Below are 21,537 nucleotides of genomic sequence, written 5' to 3' on the forward strand. Positions count from 1 at the left end.
CAAGCCCAGAATAGCCTGTGGGGGTCAGAAGAGCTTTGCCATGAGATGTGGTGTGATAACTGATCTGATATCTACAGGATTTATTCCATCTCAGTAATCTGCTTGAGACAGGCTATTAATCTCTGATATTTTACTACACCTGGAGCACAACCCTCCAGACACAGTGGCTCCTCCTACAGCCAGAGATGTCAGCTGTATGCTAATTATTCATGTGTACTTACATTCTTTGTTAAATATATTGCTTCCACACGTCACAGCCTGTGCCTCAAAGGCTGAAACAGCAAAGCATAAACATTCCATTCTGGAAAGCTCTGCCAGTTATGCCTTGGAATTGATAATACTGGCCCTTCCTTTCACTTCTTTTCATTTGTTTCTGGAATTTTCTTCCCTTTTCCCATCAGCCTGAGCTCCCATTAAGGAAAATTCTATGATTCTGTAAGGAAAATTCTGTAAAATTCTCCACGATGTTATTTTGCTAACATCATCTTTCCCAACTCCCATAGCAACCACCCTTCTGGATTTTTAACTGGTTTTTTTCCACCTGCCATTTCAAATCTCACAAACTCTCTGCTGTGCTAAATGTCATCTCCTGTTTAGACATCTCTGCAGTCATTCCTGGAGCCACACACATCTACAGTGAGAAGCAGCTGCTTGTGAGCTTCAGCATTGCAATTAGCTCCAGGAAATTAAAGTTCAGCTGCCACATGCCAGCCCTCAGAAGCTGTTTCCTTGTGCACCACATTGGCTCAGCAAAGAGGATGCAAAACACCACCTAGAAGAACTAAGGAAAGGAACAAGAACAACAAAAAGACACTAGGAAGCATTGTTCCGCTTTTTCCTTTCTCCTTTTCCTTTCAGGGAAGGAAAGGGGTGGATTTATTGGGCTTTATTTGAGAAAGGTATCACAGAAGATCAGTTATCAATCAGTGACTGAACTGTCCATCTATTTTATCTGTAGAGAAGCAAAAACTCTGTCAAGTGCTGTTTAATTCCAGCATTGACTCTGCTGGGGAAGAATCCCTGAGCAGAAGATCAAATCACAATGAATTCCATGTAATTCATGACCAAGCTTTCTTCTCCCACCATTCCCTATGGAACTGGCGCTTATGGACTAATCTGCTGCTATATAGATTAATCCAGAGTTTTATATCTCACAGACTTGGGAGAAGTAAAACTCTGGATTTGAAATGAATTGGTTTCAGCAAGAGAGGAAAAGCACAAAGCAGCAAAGGTCAGGAAGGCCAGCACTGACACTGCTGACGAAGAGTCCCTGGTGCCATCTAGGGCTGAATCACAATGTATTCCATGTAATTCATGACCAAGCTTTCTTCTCCCACCCTTCCCTATGGAACTGATGCTTACTGATCACTGTCATGCCAGCACACTTGGCTATATGGACTAATCCAGAGTTTTACTTCTCACAGACTTGGGAGGTGAGAAATGAATTGGTTCAGCAAGAGAGGAAAAGCAGAAAGCAGCAAAGGTCAGGAAGGCACTGAGCACACACGTGGTGTCAGGGTGGTGGCTGCTCACCCCGCACAGCTGCACACCATTTGCAGGCACTCTCCTGAGAATGCGAGACACTGAAAGATCCCTGAGAGCTGTAAGCAGTGCTAGGAGGGTGTCTGGATTTAACCCCCACATTTCCACATTCCACCACAGTGCCCATCCAGTCTTCCTCCCTTTTACAAACCTGCAGAAAGTGGAAGGGCAGTGGGTAGAGCCCCTAAAGCCTGAGAGCAGAGAACTCAGCTTAAAGATATCCAAGCAGCTGACACGAAAAACCCAGCCCCAGTCTCCTTCAGCAAAGAACCAGAGACAAGTGACACAGTCTCAAAACATTTGCTAAGTCAAAAAAATAAAATTAAAAAAAATCATTGCTTTGTAAATAAAAAGAATGTAATTTCTGCTGTAGCTCTGGGAGACTCAAGTGTTTGGTTTTGTACTTGATAAAACAGGAAGTTAAAATCAAATCTGAGCTGAAGGTTTTCATCCTCTGCTTTCAGGGGCTTGTGAAAACAACAGCGCAAACAGCCTGCAGCACAGACCACTGAGCTTGGACTGTTTGTCCCTACAATAAATACTTCACCAGTGCATGTTTGTAATTTTTTTTCATTTGTATAAGGACTGAGACAGTAACTTCCCCAAGGAAGAAATATGACATGAGGATTTCTGTGGTTCCAGTCAAGCTAGAGGATCATGACTGCTGAAACTTCCCTTGTCTGAAGGTTAGCTCAAAATAAGCTGTGCAAATAGAATTCCCTGAGCCGTCTGACCATCAATACAGAAATTTCCACTGTATTCCTTGAAACCACATGACAGAAATGGTGGTAATGCAGCAAACCAGGAAAGATTGCAAGATCTGAGTTAAACCAACTGCTTTAACTTTACCCATAGCTTTACTTTTACTTTACACATAGCTTTACTCCTAAGGGCCTCATGCAGAACACAGGTCACACAGACTTCTGAAGGTTTAAAGACCCTTTCAGCCCATCCACCTTGTAAAACCAGTTTATCTTTTTCAACTGACTCACAGCAGCATCCATATGTATCCTATTTCAATGGCCATGTGTGAATCCTTCATGAAATGAACACTGCAAATATCATGAACATCTCTGACCTTCTGCAGGCTGTCTGTCTGTCCATCCCAAGCCCTGCAAGGCAGAGTGGTCTCTCTGTGTGCCCAGTGGCCAGCACAGATGCAACACATCATTGTCAGGGTCCCCAGGAGCACCACCAGGACTTACCTGCCTTAGGGCTGGCCTGTGGGTCCAGGAGCTTTAAACTCAGGTCTGAGACATCTGCAGGTGCAGTCATCTCCTTCTCCTCTTGCATGGACCTCAGAAGTCAAAGGCTTGGTTACATTGTGGAATCCAAGCTGAATTTTTCATTATCATGGCTGCAGAAGCCTAGCACAGCTATTCCTGTGCAGAATGGCGTTAAACCTTAAGATTCTGCATGTAAATACTGCAGATTGCAAGGCTGCCACCCTGCCACTGCCAATTCCTGCTCTGGTCCTTAACTGTGATGTTTTTCTGGGCACTGGCACTACACCAGCACAGCAAATAGTTTGTTCAGTGCCTCCCCAATTTCAGTTTCAAGGTTGTGTCAGTCCTCCACAAAGAAGTGCTTTTTGCTCAGGGTACTCACCAGCTGCTCTACACCATGCACCAGAATCTGAGAGATTTTTCAAACAAATTTAGGCACCTTTGGACAAGGTGTAAAAGACACTGCTGTGAAAACCAAGCTTCCACCTGGAACTTTTTCAGTGTTTAACCTTCAGTGTCTTCTCCTTTCCTAGAAGAGTGTGCACACCTCTGCCACTACTACACCAGCGCAGCAAAAGGTTTGTTCAGTGTCTCCCCAATTTGGGTTTCCAGGTTGTGTCAAAGTCCTCCACAAGGAAGGGCTTTTTGCTCAGGGTACTCATCAGCTGCTCTACACCATGCACCAGAATATGAAACAGCCTTCTGAAGTTTTTTTTGAACAGATTTAGGCAATTCTGGACAAGGTGTAAAGACACTGCTGTGAAAACCAAGCTTCTACCTGGAACTTCTTCAGTGTTTAACCTTCAGTGAATTCTCCTTTTTGCCACCACTTCCCACCTCCATGCACAAGCACAGAGTGCAGGGGGTTGCAGAAACCAGTACTTACATGAGTTCAAAATGAGAAAAATGCCCAGAAAGCATCTCCACAGAGGTTTCTGAGATGTGTGGATGTCACACCCTGCTGGAAGGGGGCAGAACTGTGACCCCGGCTGCTCTGAGCCCCCTTGCACAGGCAGGTGTTGGGTTAGGCAGGATTTTGGCAGGCCTGGTTTTGACTTTGTCAGAAAACCTGTCAGCATGCATATTAACTCAGGAGAAAAATTATTAAGAAGGTTTTACAGCAGTGTTCCCAACTGAGCTTCCAGCTGGCATGTGAAACATGAAAGTACAGGATTGACTGGGTGGGGAAAAGCTCCAGATCACTTAGAACATAAAAACCACACACCAATTCCATGGCAGCTGCTCTCAGGCTGCTCATGGGCAGCTTGCTTGCTTCAAGAACCACTTAACCACATGTGTTTCTTAAACTGATTCCAGAAAAATAAATAAAATTGAAAATAACACCTGTAGGAACCAAATGTGTCTGAATATCACGTGAAGATCTGAAAAGGGTAAGCACAAGAAAATTACACCCCAGTGATGTGGCTACAAAATCGAGCTGCATTAATATAACAGTAATAAATAAATATAATAGCAATTAATAAATATCATAAAGTCCATGTGGCACCCCACAGGGTCTTTGATCACGAGGTTTGGGGCTGTGGGAGAAGAAAAAGCAACTGGGTAAAGACAATTCCATGCTCAATGTGTCTCTGTACAGTTTATTTTACAGGAGATGAGATGAGCACTATGGTGTATATAAACTTGCAGAACAATATAGGAAAATACAGTTTAACCATATGAAATTGTTTTACAGTAAGACAGAAAAATTACATATAGGAAATGCCTTCAACACTGAAGGACAAGATCCACAGCTGACATCAAGTAGCTTCCACTGAACCCTGCCAGTTTATTCAAGCTGAAGATCTGCCCCTTAAATCTTTTCTTCATTCAACTTAAGTTCAGTAAGTGATTCCTTCATCTATCCTTAGGGAACAAAAGCCATCCTAGAATTTCCACAATGATCCAAGATTTACTAGTAACCCAGACAGAGGCTGTGTGATAAATAAACTATTTAAGGGGTCTAGTCAGCCAAAATTTATGGGAGGTTATAAAATTTTGGTTAAGCATCTGTAAAAACAAGTCATTAGTACTGGCAAAAGACAACTTTCCTAGAAATTTAGAAGTATTTAGGAAAATCTTACACAAAAAGGACCAAATAAGCAACTTAATTTTGGTAGAAAACTGGTTAAGTGTATGACTGGTATCTGTGAATCCCTGCTGCTACAGCATCTGCAGAACTGCCCAGGGGAATTCTCACTGCTTGTGTTGCAGAAAATAAGGGAATTACCTAAGGAGGAGAAAGAATTTTTGTCCAACACTAATACCTGCTGTTTTCCTACTGGATAGAGGCTGCTGTCCCTAAAGAGTGTTTTTGATCTAAAAGAATATGGACATCCAAATTCCTTAGGCAATTCTGATAATCTCAGCCATTTCATCAAAAACCTCCAAAGGAAAAAGGGATTTCAGGTCAACCATTGCCAAATTCTGGGATTAACATGACTTTGATTATTTTGTTAGCAGATGTGAGATCCCTGAAATCACATTCAGCTTTTGAGTTCCAGGACTAAAACATTCCTTCTCTGCTGTAAAAAAAATAAAGTTGTGGGCTTTAAAAATTATTATTAATTAATTTTATGCAATAAAGTTTAACATCTCTATTATGCAGAATCATCACTGCATACTATTTTTATGCAGAATTCCCTGCTTATTCTACTGAGACCATGGGTCCAAAGATTAGTTTCAATGCAGTTGCTTTTAAATTCTAATTTTTTCTCTTCCATTTTTAGCATTGAGAACTTAGGGTGCCTGAGCTGGACAGCAAATTCCCAGAGCCAAAGGCAGCTCTCCTGGAGATGGGGCTGTCCTAAAAGGGTGCACAGTTCAGAGCAAGGAAAGGGCTGAGAATCCCGCACGGATCTGTGCACTGTGGCTGCTCCTGAGATCTGGAATTTGTAGGGTAAATCTGTATTTTTCACATGCTTGTAGCAGATACTATTTAAAGAGGCACTTGAAGGGGATTTACTAGCAGAATTTTAATAGGGTTGTGATACAAGCCATTACTCAGTTACTTGTTAAATCAGTAGCCCTAAAAGACTGCATATATTCACAATTATAGTCCCGTCCACTCCCTGAACCTGGAAAGCTTTTATTCTGAATATCCACTGAGTTTGTCTCTTATGACACACCTGAAATAGTTCAACTTAATGTAAGTTGAGGGAATTAAATTTGCATGTCTCAAATCTATATGTTTTTTAATGTGATTATTATGTGGTTAATCTAAGATTTTTTTATTGGTCTATGAAAGATTTTATCCATGTATAATTCTTAGACTCAGATGCATCATTAGGCACAAAAGGTTTCTGCCTTGAGGAATGCATGGGGTTAGAAATTTAAGTTGAATTGTGCTATGTGTTGGTCCCTTCAGAAAAAAAACCAAAACATTCAGGAAGGAAAAAGAAGCTGCAGCTAGCACAAGAAGTTATTACACTTCCAAACCTGCTGACTGATTAAAAAATTCCAAAATAAAACCCAAAATAACCTCTCCAAAAAAGCTCTCAAAACTCTCAGAAAACAGCCAAAAGCATGAAGTTTGGTTAGCACATGGAAATAACAGATATGTTCTATGAAATTTCAAAATTAAAGGTGTTGCACTTCACTGATGAAGGGCTACAGTAACAACACAGAGGGGAAAATAAAGAGCTGAATGATGCACCACTCATATGAATAAAATCTATTTTAAGACAAAGCAGTGGGTGTTATCCTTCCAACAGTGTTCTCAGGAAAAGACAAGGATTTGCTGCCAGGAAAGACTTCATTCCCTCTGTGCCTCATCAGCAGGGCCGTGTGCTCCAGGCTCCTGAAGCACAGCAGGCTCAGCACACCTGACCTGGGGCAGCCGGAACAGAGCCCTTCCCCATTCCCCAGGGCAGCACTGGCACCTGCTGGCCTGGCATGGTGTGAGCTGGACAGCTCTGAGCAGCCACAGACACTGATCTGCCAGTGCTGGGCAGGACTGGACAATGATGGGCTCCTCACTCATCACTGCTCAGTGCCCATCAGGCTCTGAGAAATGCCACTGAGGTACCCATCCTCCTGCCCTGTGTGTCTGCTTTAATCTGAATTTATCATCATCACTGCTCAGTGCCCATCATGGTCTGAGAGATGCCACTGAGGTACCCATCCTCCTGCCCTATGTATCTGCTTTAATCTGAATTTATTATCACTGCTCAGTACCCATCAGGCTCTGAGAAATGCCACTGAGGTACCCATCCTCCTGCCCTGTGTTTCTGCTTTAATCTGAATTTATCGTCATCACTCAGTGCCCATCAGGGTCTGAAAGATGCCACTGAGGTAATCATTTCCTGCTCTAATCTGAATTTATCTGTGGCTCCTGCCCACCTGGTTCAGACAGATGAGACCAGCAAGCTCCTCTGGTCTGTGGCTGTTCCCCATCCCTGGGAGAGGATGGCAGCAATGTCCACACAGCAGCAACTCCCCAGAGCCAATGCTCCAGCAACCTCTGCCCCAGCACTCTGCTATTTCAACACACACTGGGGAGCAAACAGCCTGCAGGCTTCCCAGAGAGGGCTGTGAACTGAAAAGCTCATTATTTTGAAAACTGCCTTTTTGACACTGCCTTTTGAAGATGGAATTGTCAGGGTGAGCAGGACTGCCCTCAGGACACTGCTCCATCTCTGGGAGCAGACCCAGCAGGCTGCACTAGTGGACAGAGCACAGGAGATACTGTGGAACACTAAATCTGCTTTCAGTTCAGAAGGAAACATCCAATAACCACATCAAGAAGCCACATCTACTCATTCCAGGGGGACCTTCAAAGTGCTTGTCTGGATTTCTTAAGGTGCTTGGTAGTGAAGGACCCACCTGGGTAAGCAGTGCCCTTTCTGTCCCTGTGTGTGATGAAGAAATGGATGGGCAGAGCCACTTGGTCACTGAATTATGGATTTGAGCTTTTACAGCTGATCATCTGTGGGTCCAGACCCCAGAGGTGTGTTATGCCTGCAGCCCCACACAAAAACACTACAGCAGCTGCACAGAGAGCAGCTACACGTTAATTATTTCTCATTTCTTATTATTTACTTTATCCATGTACTTGAGTATAAGTAAGGAAAAAAGAGGCTTGCGCATTTCTGTTTGTTAGCCTGATTTTCAAAGAGTCTTACCTCTTAGCTCCCTGCTGTATTCCAAGAAATCTCTGAGTGCTGAGCACTTCCAAAGAACAGGTGAAGAATGCCCAGTTCTAAATACGAAGTCTAACTTGCAGTCAATATTAAATAATGACTTTAAAAACAAGGACAATTCCAGGAAGTTCTAACAAAGCCTGAGAAACTACAACTGCTACAAGCATAAAGAAATTTCCTGTGAATGCCCCACAGAAAATTCCTATTAGGGGAAAAGAAAAAACCCCAATCCAAGCAAAATTAAAAAAAAAAAAAAAAGCTGCATAAAGGGAAAAAGAAGCAGTGCACAAGGTTGCATGCTGCCTGTCAGGCACTCAAGAAGTGTGATTTCAGTGTTTATCTGTGCAATAAGGGGGAGCACAGCTGCCCCCCAGCAGCTCAGAAGTGACTGCACAGGGGGAAAGGGAGTCTAGAAACATAAGAGGGAATTCTGTGTGATTTTCACTGCTGTTACAGTATTTTAAAATTAAAAAAAAAAAAATTAAAGCTATCTTCTACAATTCCAGTGTCCAATAATGAACTAACGTCCCTATAAGGGAGCAACCAAAGTCTTTTAGAAGATGTCCAACCCATAGAAGTGATGAACAGGTGTGAGTTACAGAGATGACAACCTGGAGCAGGTTGGCAAACTGAGAATTAGGCCTTTTTGGGATATTGCCCCAAGAAAGAAACTGGAATCTTGCTGCTAATGGGAGAAGAGTGCATTTGGCCCATGTGGTAAAATACTCACTGCTCTCAGCTCATCAACTCCAGCAGGAATCGGCCAACAGCACTGGATCCAGAATGAGTTCTGGCAGGAAAAAAGCTGAAAGAATACCTTAGGGAGAAAGATGTTCAACTGTGCTTGGGAGACACAGGCAGGAGGGTCTGGATGATGAATAAAAAGTTCTTATTCAGTATGGGAGCTGAGGGTACAGCTGGCAATGCACCTCACCAGCTCTGGCACTGATCTGAAGCCATGGGGTTCAGGAAGCCCAGAGAAGGGCCAAAAGGCTCTGGCTGAAATGGAAAATACCAGAGAACCCTCCAGCACAGACAAGAGTGTGACAGCATCACTCAGACCAAGAGGGAGCTCACAGATGTGGCAGCACTCCCAAAACATGGGTGGCCTAACAGATCTGGGCAGGCAGAGCTACCTGCTAAGGACCAGAGGGAAATGTCCCCTTTTCCACCTCTGGCAGTGAAAGCAAACAGTGCTAGCTGAGAGCTGTGACCTCAGAGCATGCAGAGATGTGAGACACCTCTGCCAATTTGATCCCCACAGTGACTCAACCAGCCAAAGCTCACACCAGGAGTGTGAGGTGCCAGCTGAAGTGAGATGATGCCCAAGCTCAGTGCTGGAGGTTAAGAGACTTCCTTTGGCATTCCATTGCTCAGCTACACTGCAGCAGCATCATGCAGCATCCACACATGCTGGAATTCTAATAAAACACTGAGTTTGCTCTGGAGAAACAGCTGTTTAGGATGAGCATGAAGACAGACTGGGCTCCACTGCATTTTTGAAACTCAGTAGAAGACAGAGCAATGCTGAAACTCCCGAAGTTCCCTGTGGGAGCAGGAACCCATGCTCTCCTTTCAATGTGTCACTACCCTCTTTGAGGATGCTGCCTGCTAGAAGCAAGGGAACTCCAGCATGCCCTGACCTGGAAGGCATCACTGTCCAAAATCCATCAGTGAGAAAACGGAACGGGCCAGGGAACTCTGATCTGCAGGGTCACATCAAGAGGGAATATTGTATTTTGAATTAAATAAGCTGAAAAATGTTTACAAGCAACAGCAAAACTTGCTCTGAACAGAGATGGGAGTGTTGTGGGTGAAGCATCTCACCTGTAGAGCAGAACCCAGAGTCTCCTGGAGCTGGGAATGATCAACAGCCAGGTACCTGTGCTGTCCTGTGCTCATGGAAGTGAAAAAGAGATACAGACTCCACCAAGAGAATTGCTGTTCTGGGCAGCTCACATCCCTTAAACATTTCAAATGGACCAAGAACCAGAAGAAGGAAAACTGTCTGGAAATAAAACCATAAAATCAAAAGGGAAAAAAAAAACCCAAAACCACCCCCCCCCCCAAAAAAAAACCCAACCCAACCAACCAAGAACAACAAACCCTCCAACTAAGAATTCAGAGCAGCATAAATACACCTTAGCAGAGGAACCAAAACACATTACAGTCCCCAGAGAAACCTGTGCTAATGGACAGCATTTCCAGTCCAAAAGAGGTAAAGTAACAAACATCTTTAAAGAAAGAGGAAAAATAAAGTGTAATTTCTAACTTATTTCAGGTATTTATTAAGGAGAATACTGTATAAAGTGCACAACTAGCTTTGTTTTGCAATCCAAACAAGAATGTACTGAGGCATTGTCAAGATTGCTCATTTCAATCTACAACACAGCCAAGAACAGGGGGAAACCTGAAATGCAGCTTTCATGCATTCACATTATTTTGGCCACTGAAGTTTTCCAAGTTCAACCTGCACTTGTGGCTTAACAAATAAAAAAGTGCCTGTCCTCTGAAGTGCAAGGTAAGAGTTAGAAGCACACACTGATACGGCCAAAAATTAGTGAGACAGAGAGTGAATCAGCAGAAACTGAAAAGGAGAGATCATCAATTGCCCTACTTGAGGGAAAAAGGGAAGGAGAAGAGGATTCCAGGGAGGACACTCAGCAAACCAAACCCTTCAGCTGGTGCTGCAGTGCTCTGTGCAGGAGCTTAGGAGAGGCTCACAGCACAGTGAGCTCTGCCAACACCAAGAATAAAACTGGAGTCCAAATTCCCAAATGTGCAGGGGAAGAGCAGCACAGAAATGTCACACCAGGAGCAGTGACCCTGAGCATGCAGCAGCCATGGCACTCCCACTGCCAATGTGCAAAGGATGCTGAGGGTTTGGAAAGGCTGATGAGGCAGCAGAGGATGGGTTGTGAAGGAATTTGCAAGACAGGAATGAACCTGTACTAGTAAAGAGGCCAACAGAAAAATGCAATAATAATTTAGAAATAATAAACCAGAAAAATAACCACTGCAGCAATGTTACAAACATGCTCCAGGTAAGACTTTTCTGTGTCTCAGTTTGTATTTGTAAAGAGGAATATTGACTCCCAATGATTCAATCCCAGCATTTGGAGGATGGTGAACAAAAATCTGGAATAGCAGTAGAACAAAAGAAGGATGCAGTTCTGGGGAGAAAAAGACAGTAACAGTGAGATAAAATGGAGCAAAAGTGGGGATCAAATGAAATAGTGTGGTTTGGGATATTGTAGCTACGGCCACAGTAAACACTGAGTAAAGGCCACAGTGGTGAGAATCAAGATTTCTCCTGGATCTAAAGCAAGAATCTGAAGAATCTTTGCATTGTATGAAATGCTGAAAAAATATATTAACAGCAACACTGAATACTCCATCAGAAATAACAGCAGAAGAAAATAAATAACTTTTCAAAACCAGTCTCCAAACTACATAACACTATTTGCTAAGAGCTGTGTTGAATTTTTGGTGGTTTGCAGTTAAGGGTAACAGAAAAAAACTCAGATGGTACAGAAGTGCTGGGCACCTACATCTACACTGAATGCAATCTAGCATCACATATTCATGGCACCTTTGAAAATCAGGCTCCAAAAAGATAAAAGCCAAAATTTAATGGGACAAACCCAGTAATTAAAAATACCTAAAGTCGGTGATATTCACCTGAAGAAACCAACAAAGGAAATTTAAACCTGAATCCCAAGTAAACTATTAGAGGACTGTTTTTAAGGAGATTCTGTGGAAAAACACCTTGCATGAGCAGGAAAAATTTTAAACATCTCATTTATTCCTTGGAATACGACCTCCTTCTGTCATTGAGGGCACTCTGACAGCTAATGAGGTAGGTATAGTACAACCAAGTCTTTCCTGATTAAAAACTGTGATGGTAACACTTTCAAACTTACCAACTGGCCGACAACAGAAATTGTGAAAATGGGTTTATGTATCCCTGAGAGGGAGTATCAAACAGGAAGAACAGGAATCCTCTCCACAGATTTTGGGAGAAGGGCCATCACTTCACTGCCATGGTGAAAGACTGTTCTATGAAAGCAATGCATCCACACAACATTGCTGCAGGACCCACAGATTTTATAAATGGGGGAGCCAGGAAAGTGAATTGATTTGCCTATGGCCATGAGAGCAGTCAGTGACAGACCTGGGATTGGTGATCAGGACTTCCTTGCCTCCTGCATCATATTCGGTTATCTCCCTGCTGGCCAGAGGCTCTCTGCCTGCTGTTCTAACATACTGGATAGAGATAGTCATGCAAGGGGTGGAGCACAAAGTCACTGGAGAACAGGGCACGTTCTGTGCCAGGAAGCAGATTTCTCCTGGAAGCTGCGTGCAATTGGGAACCTCTGGTGGGAAGCACACATCTGATTTTTTTCACCCTGGAATGTCTGGTGCTTAAGGCTTAGCACAACGAGGACCATTGTAATGACTAAATGGAACAGAGATAGCCCATACAGGCATAAATTACAAGGTGTCTGTCTGGTAGTGAAACAACCTTTTCCCTATGCTCTTTTGACCCTTAAAACAAACGTTAGCCTGCTTAATTCAGTGGACTCATCACATCCAACCACAGATCAGTCTATATTTCCATGTCCACAGGTCGGATATCTCCAGTTTTGTGTTCTTTTACCCACAGTTCCCTGTCTTTGGCAGGATCCACTTTCCGAAGCAACTGATCCACGAGTTCTACTGTCTGAAATGAAGAAAACAAGAATCCAAATGTCAAGGGCACACTTCAGGCAGAGAGTCATTGCTCTGACATGCAGAGCAGCTGTGGGCATGCCTACACTGCATCTGCAGACAAGTGAGAGCTGCACGTACACGAGACTGGATGGACAAGACAGGTTTGGACATGCAGCCTTGTGAGAGGGAGACTTGAAGAAGCAGAGACAGGTTTCCTGTGCCAGGCAGCAGCCAGGCAGCCTCTGATTCCTGTTCTGCACCTTACACCAAACACAACTGTACTGAGACAGCGTGCATCCCCCATACTTTAATATTTGATAAATGGCCAGTTTTCAATAAGGAAAAAATAAATATATACTCCTTTTTTTAACAGTAAAACAATTCAGCATCTTCCCTGCACAAACAGAAGACCTCATGGAGTAGTGCATCATGCTGGGAGAGCTGATAATGGCTCATGCTGGCCAAATGTACCTCAGCTGGTTGTGTCTCCCTCAGGAAAGAGCTGCGTGAAATGTGATCAGAGAGCCCAGGACTGCGGGGAGGCAGCACAGCACTGCTGCAGACACCTCCCCCACATCTCTGACAAAAGCCACTCAGAGCAGGCCAGGAGGGGCCATTCAGCTCAGCTGGAGGGCAGCGAAGGGCACAGAGAGCAAACAAAAGCACACTTACACTTTGGTTGAACATGTCTGTCTCGTGCCGCAGCTGTGTGTACTGGCACAGATGCTGCCGAATCATCTCCACCCTTTCGACTTCTAGTCTCTCAAGCTCCTGGACATGAAGAAAAACAAGTCCATATTTTTACTGGAACCTGAGCTCGGAGGCCCAGAGAAAGGAGGACACACAAAAGGCTGCCAGGAGGTGCCATACTGCCCCAGGGTCATGCTTTGGAGCTGGACTCTGTGGTTGCACATTCCTCTGCTCTGCAAAGAATAAGAAACAGCAAGCAACAGCAGTCATCTCAGCCTAGCAACAGAAAAGAAGGTCAAACCTTTCCAAAAGGCTCCAAAACTGAGACAACCAAGGCAGAGAGTGGAGGCACTGCCTTCAGAGATGCTGCAAGCAAGAGGGTTTCCTGCAGGAAGTTTTGTGTGCTTTATTGCTAGCTACAGAAATTCCAGTGATTCCCTGGGGCAGCAGAAAGCACACTGGAGGGATGGCTCAGAACACCCCCATTCCAACCAGACACCTGTCAGAGCACAGCTCACCAGATGCTGAGCTGGGACAAGCTTCCACCTTGCTCAGCTGGCAGTAAGCAGAACCCAGCAACACTTAAGTTGGAAATTCAGGCGATTTCTGTCTTTTCTCCTGACATTTCCTGCCTCCCTCTTCTTCTGAATTCTGATATTATACCCCAAAATCTGCATTTAGTCCTTCTGGACTGAATACACTGAGCACTATATGCAGTTTTGGGCATGAAAATATATTAAAAAAAAAGACCTTAAGCTGTTAAGTGTCCAAAGCAGGGCCACAAAGACAAAAAAGGGGCTGGAGGGCCCTTAGGGAAGGCTCTGGTGAGATCCCACCTGGAGCCAGCTCTGGGCTTGGCAGCACAAGAAGGATGTGCAGCTTCTGGGTTAGGTCCAGAGGAAGCCAAAGGGATGCTCCAAGGCAGCTTGCAGCAAGCCAGGCTGAGACAAGTGGGGCTGTTAACTCTGCAGAAGAGATGGCTCTGGGGAGACTTCAAAGAAAATTGTGAAACTGTGGAACAGAAAAATTCATGAATGTATAAATGGATTTGGTGATTTATCATGTGTTTTTCTGTGTTTTCCCTGTGCATTACTTCATCCTTCTCAAGGACAATTTGAGTGTTCTGGCCCCTAAGCAGCCCTGAGCTGGTTTAATGCCTTCTGCAAAGAAACAATTATTTCTTCTTTCCCCTACTGATGAGCTTTTCTTAGGACTGAGAGTGGGACAAACAATGTGAAATTTATCACCCCATTTTCCCCAGAGCTTTGCACTGAACTAGCTGTGAATGATGAATACTGGAGGCTATGACAATTCTGCAAGGGTAGCTTTAGATGTTACACACCAGAGTGGTGGTCACCATCTCCTCAAACCACTTGGACTGGGCTTGATTGTAAAGATCCACACAGCGCATCAGGTCATCCCCTGAAAGAGAAGAGACAACAACACATCAGTCTGGTCCAGCCAGAGCTTAGAAAGAAAGTGCAGGTCAGGTTTTGTAGACCTCAAGGGTTTGAAGATGAATCATGGTGGAGCTCAGAGGAGTTCTGCTACATGGACCAACATTTCAACTAAATGCATGCACCTGATGTATGGCAAGAAAGCAGGTGACTGCGGAGAGAATTAATAGATTTTGAAAGAAAAATATAAGTATTAAGAGTAGTATTTTACAAAGTGCCCAGAAATATTAAAAAAATGCAAGTTACTTCAGTTAAAAAAAAGCCATAGATGGGAAGCTGTATTTGAAAACTAAAGTAATTAAAATGGGAAATTGGCAATGGTGAGTTGTGGAACTGCAGAGCAGCTCAGTGTAGGTGAGACTGCAGTCTAAGGGGTCTCTGTCTCAAAGCAGAGGGATGCAGCAGGCCCCAGCTGTTGGATGAAGGGATGCTGATTTGCAGCCTCATGCATTCTCCAGCCTCTGCAGATGCCCAATTCCAGCTGAGCTCCAGCTCCTGTGATCAGGGCAGTAACAGCAGAAGTTGCAGTTCTTTCCATTGTTTTCTTTGTTACAGGACTCTGCACTGATGAAGGGGGAAACACAGGCGGCAAATTTGGAAAACAATTTTCAGAGATTGCTGCTTTGCAGCTAGGAAATTCTCTTTGTTTCTTAAATGAGGCTCAATCTCTCTTTCCCTCTCTGATCTTCAGCTCCTCCTTGCATGTTCAATAAAAATTGATTATAAACAATTTCTAAGGACCCAAGGAACAAAGAGAGACTGTGAATTTTCAGGTGATAAACAACATCTCTTACAGAACCTCCGGTTGTTAAATCATAACTTTTCTTTCCCCTCAAATGATTGCCTGTAGACATGGCCACACTCCCAGGAACTCTTCCCAGACTCCTATCCTGAAGTTTTAAAATCCTCGGAACTCTGAAGGACCACTCTGCCAAGGAACAGCCTTTGTTGGAGGGATGAAACATGGGAGGCCTAGCTAAAACTTATTTTCAGCCAAGGTACTGAGCTGCATGTATCAGCTCTGCAGATCTCAAAAAAGTTCCTGATGGATCCTGCAGATGTGGCTTGAGCCTCTGCAAAACATGCACAGGTCACAGCAACTGGCTGTATCCTCAGCACAGGACAGCACACACTACTATATCCTCGGTATTCCCAGAAAAGAAATTATTTTAGTCACTGAGTAGCAGAGGGGAAAAAACTGAAAAACATCACTTTCAAGGAAAAAGACAGTAATAGTAAGTGTAATAGGCACCCACCAAGTTGTGGGTGAGTGTGATTTAGGAATGAACCAAGGAAGGAACTGTGATTTATGGAAGAAACACCCTCAGCTAAGCTTCTCTGAATCTGACTTTGGAAGTTCACAAACACTCAGTAATCTAAGGACACCTTCATGAGACAGATAACTCACCCTACTTCTGCTGTTCTCACCTCAATTATCAATAATTTGTGACATCTGAGTCAGAAAAACTAGGCTTGTTTCTTCTGAGGATTTAACATCACACAGATCTGTAACATGGTTCACTTTGACTTTTGTAGCAATCACATTCTCTGAAAAAAATCCCTCTGCCCAGGATTTCTCTCCTGGGAAGCTGAGAAGCCTCAGAGAAAAGGAGAACAATTTTTATCTCATTTGCTTCTCCGGTGTTTTGCTCACATGTGAAATATGTTTGGAGATTGTTCCATTGGATTCTGCTGTGAGTTGATTTCACTCTTTGGCCAATCAGAGCCAAGCTGTGTCCAGACTCTGGAAAGAGTCAGGAGTTTTCATTATTATCTTTTTAGCATTCTGTATGCATCCTTTCTGTATTCTTTAGTATATTATAGCATTCTTTAATATAATATAGTATCATCAAGTAATAAATTATCCTTCTGAGAACATGGAGTCAGATTCATCATTCCTCCCTGCCATAGGGGGTCTCTGCAAGTACAACAGCCTTCGTTTTTACAACATTAAAACCAAGCACCACGTGGATGGATGGATGGATGGATGGATGGATGGATGGATGGATGGATGGATGGATGGATGGAGTCCTCCTGGCTCTTGCTGCGTGCTGACAGACACAGGTACTCACCTGCCTGGGTGGACTTCCGTCTGGCCTTCTTGATTTCCTCTTCTGTCTTGTTGCTGAGTTTCACCTCTAGCTGCTGTGTTTTCATTTCCAGATCCTTCTGCCTCTCTGTCAAGGCTTTCCGGGCCTTGGAGGAATGAGGAAGAGTCAGAAGTTACAGAGAAGAAGATCTGGCAGTTGCTTTCAGCCACCTAGGACTCCTTCTCACAAGTGGTTCTCAGCAACTGTGCATGGAACTGGGTCCTAACAGGGATTCAGGCTCTTACAACACCATGGAGTTCACAAAAGTGTCCTGTGACCACAAAGGGGTCACCATCAACAAATCACAAATACATCTGAACTCTTCAGAGTCTTAGAAAGGCAAAGGACTAATAGCATCATCAGGCTCTCCTGTTTCTTAATAGCTTTCTCATTATTTCTGGAAGAAAAGAGAGCTGGAGCTTCTTTCAAATGTCTTAAACAGCATCATTATCAGGACATCTCTTCTATCACTTTTCTTAGGATCTGAATTGTTGAAGTAATTTCAAGTATCTTACAAAATTTGTCTTTAAGTAAGTTCTGGACTCAATGTACACACATCACAAACTAACAATAGGAACTTAATTAGGGACTTGTTAATTCAGAAAAACTTGCTCAGGTTCATGCCAACAGTAGAAATCAAGAATCTGAGGCCTGGTTACAACTGATGCCTTGAACTACTTTACTTAGAAGTTCTTCAAGCTGTTAAAACCTGATTTATCAGTACAAATATATATTATACATGTAAATTAGTAAAGTACCTTAACAAATAAACACTGTTACATGCAGGCTGATAAATAGACAAAAATCACTTGTTTTGCATGGATTTGTTATAAAACATGTCACATTTGTTCTTTATACTGTAGTAGTGTTTCAAACTAATTTGGATGACTGATTTTCTTAGAACTTTGCAGTTTTTTTACAGTCACACCAGCCTAAATGATACAGCTCTGCTGAAACATTCCTGGAATTTTTTCCATGTGCAGTTCTGAGGCCCTGGTGGGTCCTGCAGGTCTGGAGAGGGAGCTGCAGGAGAGCAATCTGTGAGGGCTGAGAGCTCCACAGGCACTGCAGTCACAGCTCTTCCTTCTTCCCAGGGTTATTCCTAATTCACTACTCCCAATGTTGCTACTGAGTTGCTTTGCAGATAGGAGTGTGAAGAACTTGGTGTTCTGCAGAAAAATGCCTTCCTTGCAGACACTCAGCCTAAGGACCTTGTGTATCCTGCCACAGTTCTGTCCCTGGGGAACTCCTGCTGAGCTTTAATGAAAGCACAAACAGCTTTGGGGATGACTGGGAATGGTATTTTCCTCTCCAATTTACACCCAAAAGCAAACTCATGAGGATACAATTTGGCAGCTGAGGCATAAGCATCCCTAATTCTACCAGCTGCTGCTGGATGATCACATTTTGTGGGTCTAACTCCATGAACCACGACCTCAGCCACCTCCTGGCTGGTGTCACATCAGCCCATTACTGGCTGCTGCTGCTGCTGTGTGGGTTTTTACAGTGAGGATGTTGCTTGTGAAGGGTTTGTGATTTGCCAGGCCAGGGTCCAGCTGCTTTTGGCCACTGAGCCAGGTGAGCCTCTGACCTGACCCTGCTGCCATTGTAAGGCAAGGTGCTCTACATTTTGAGGACAATAGATGCACACTAATAAGAAGTATGTGCATCAATTTTATTGCCCCAAGCTGGCAAGGGGAGGATGAACCAAAAAGCCACTTCAGCAATGTTTGTCCCTCACTTCCCAGATCTCAGTTAAACACCAAACTATTTCTGGGGTTGGGCAAAGCACAGCAAACAGCTGTGGCATTCACATTCCCTGAACAGAGAGACATAATTCCCTCTCGCAGAGTTTTTCCCTGGAGAAGCACAGAGAGAAGAAGAGAAAAACAATTCTTATCTCTACTTGCTGCTCCTGTTGTTTTGCACATGTAGAATGTGTTAGGAAGATTGTTTACCTGAAGTGATTTGTCAATTGGATTCTGCTGAGATTTGTTTTGTTTCCTTGGCCAATGACTCAAAGCTGTGTCCTAGCTTTCTCAGACAGGAGTTTTCTTTAGTATCTTTTAGTATTCTTTAGTATTCTTTGTAGTATACAAAGAATACTAAAGAATACTAAGAGATACTACAGTAGTATTGTAGTATACAAAGAATACTAAAGAATAGTAGTCTTTTAAAGAATAGTAAGAATTGTAATCTTCAATATAGTATAGTATAATGTAATATAATATAGTTTAATAAAGCAATTATTCAGCCTTCTGAATCAACAGAGTCAGATATCAATCATTCCCTGCACCAGGGGCACCCTAATTTCAATAAACAGTGAAAGCCCTCAGCAGGAACAGCTGTGACAGAGCTGAAGCTCTCCAAGGGGCAGCTGCTCTGCTCAAAGCAGCAGTCTGGTGTGTCTCAAAGCCTGCAGGCTGCTCCTGCTCCCACCTTCTCCACAGCCGTGTAGCGGCTGGCCAGGTGCTTCCGCAGGTCCGCGATGTGGTGGTCGCACTTCTTCATGTCCTTCTTGAAGTTCTCTCTGAAGTTCAGCAGGGGCTTCTCCACCTCACTCTGGAGCTGGAAATGAAAATAAAGGAAGAACTGAGGAGCCAGGCAGCAATTCCTGGTTCTGCACAGAACCACAACTGGAAAAAACCTCCAAGATCATCAAGTCCCATTGTCAACCCAGGTGTGGCATACACCTTCTCTGAAATAATCACTTTGCCCAGGATTTTTCTCCTGGGAAGCTGAAAAGCCTCAGAGAAAAGGAAAACAATTCTTATCTCTTATTTGCTTCTCCTGTGTTTTGCTCATGTGGAATGTGTCTGGAGAGCATTTATCCAACAGGTGATTGTATCATTGGATTCTGCTGTGAGTAGTTTTGATTCATTGGCCAATCAGGGCCAAACTGTGTCAAGACTCTGGAAAGAGTCACAAGCTTTTATTATTATTATTATCATAATAATTATTATTATTTCATTATTTTTATTATTATTTTCATTATTATCTTTTTAGCATTTAGTATGTACCCTTTCTGTATCCTTTAGTATAGTTAGTATAGCATTCTTTAATATAATATAGTATCATAAAGTAATAAATTAGCCTTCTGAGAACACAGAGTCAGATTCATCATTCCTGCCCTCATCAGGCATTTCCTGGCAAATACAATACCCAGGGCTGCCAGGTCCACCATTAAACCTTGCCCCTAAAGTGCCATATCCACATTGTTGTTTGCACACAATCAGTGGGAAGGATTTGGAGGATGCTACAGGAGTTTCTGTGCAGAGTTTAAGAAGTAAAATAATGGAAAAGCCCCTCTCAACCTCGCCTGCCTACACACACACATCACTCCAAGGTGCATTTCTTCCTTTTGGAAAACAATTCAGGAGGACAATGGGGAGCAAAAAGTGTTTCACTAATTACAGCCCTGATGTCGAAGTTTAAGGCAGAGCAGTGGGTTACCAAGGCAGCAGCTGGTTGCCTGAGTAACCTCTGCTGAATTGCTTACAAATGGTGCAGAGCTATAATTTTCCTCCAGAACATGGCTGTGGTGCTGAGATATCTGCCACTAAATTGAACTTGAACACCCACAGAGGTTAACAGAATGCAACAGGATTCAAGAGCATGTCACATGTGGTGGAAAAAGCCCAGATAAATACCATAATTTGTAAAAGAAATCTCCTTGGGCATCACTTGAGATAAAACCCCAAAATAACGTGATGCTCCCAGCAGACTTTTGAGAAAGGCTAATGGTACAAAAAAAGCCAGAATTCTGGTTCTCTTCCTTTCTGACAGGTAGAGTAGATTCTTGTTGAGAAGCCAAATATTGCTTTTCATTTCTTCCTTTGCAGAAGTGAATTGTGCAAGTACTAGTTCAATTTACTGCTGGAACACAGAGTCCAGGTGAACAACATCTAAAATCAGTTTTACTTTTTAATGAAAAATTAAAGCTAGATGTGTTTTGATTTACTCAGCAGGCAGATTAAACTGATTTTGGGAGGAAGATTGGACAGAGTTTCAGCAAGTTTGTTCACCAACTTATTAATTCTCCTAAAATTGTACCACATGCCTGTATATTTCCCCCACTAACATGCACTGAAGGGAGAGGCCCACCAATACAGGGAAACATATTTGGAAAAGAAAGAACCATTTACCTTAGAAGAAAATTTGAGATGAACCTCTGCTTCATCAGCTAAACTCTTCTTGAGCTGAGCCCAAGCTTCTCCCAGCGTGCTGAAGGAAGAGCAGGACAATGATCAGTCCCTTCCCCACCTCTCCTTGTGGATCTGTCAGGGAAATCTGGCACGACACTTTGTACCATATCTTGATCAGCAAAATCATGGAAAATGGTAATAGAAATCTGAGAAAACGCCCAACCTTTGTGACCAAGGCAGAATTGTGTTGGCATTGTTTGCAGCAGATCTTTGCAAACCCAGTTCATGACAATCTCCAGTGACAGAGACACCAGAGCCTCCCTAAGCAAGACCCTTCAGCATCTTATCTTCACCATAACAAAGTTTCCACCAATGCAGCTTTTTCTACCTCTTCTACTTTACACCCTACTTCAGAAAGCAGATTTTCACTTCAGGTGAAAAGTCGTGGAAAAGCTTTTCAGCACTTGAAAATTTCTCTGTTGTCTTTTTCTTTCAGATTATTTCCAGGACAGCGGCAGCTGAGGCAAACTCCT

The 21,537-nt window shown here is 43.3% G+C and overlaps 1 protein-coding gene across 3 annotated transcripts in view; it reads right to left on the minus strand.

Moving 5' to 3' along the window:
- Positions 1-4,217: 4,217 nt before the first annotated feature.
- The window catches only part of GAS7 (growth arrest specific 7), an 80,128-nt gene continuing 62,808 nt past the window's right edge, over positions 4,218-21,537 (minus strand). For all 3 annotated transcript variants that reach the window (XM_074555195.1, XM_074555194.1, XM_074555196.1), the window contains exons 9-14: positions 21,005-21,083; positions 19,299-19,427; positions 16,842-16,965; positions 14,655-14,734; positions 13,295-13,393; positions 4,218-12,632 (exon numbers count right to left, since the gene is read on the minus strand). In XM_074555195.1, coding sequence (XP_074411296.1) covers positions 12,519-12,632; positions 13,295-13,393; positions 14,655-14,734; positions 16,842-16,965; positions 19,299-19,427; positions 21,005-21,083 — 625 coding nt within the window. In that variant the 3' untranslated portion in view covers positions 4,218-12,518. The remainder of the gene's footprint in view (positions 12,633-13,294; positions 13,394-14,654; positions 14,735-16,841; positions 16,966-19,298; positions 19,428-21,004; positions 21,084-21,537) is intronic.

The sequence above is a fragment of the Zonotrichia albicollis genome, chromosome 19 (genome assembly GCF_047830755.1).
Source record: "Zonotrichia albicollis isolate bZonAlb1 chromosome 19, bZonAlb1.hap1, whole genome shotgun sequence".
NCBI lineage: Eukaryota > Metazoa > Chordata > Aves > Passeriformes > Passerellidae > Zonotrichia > Zonotrichia albicollis.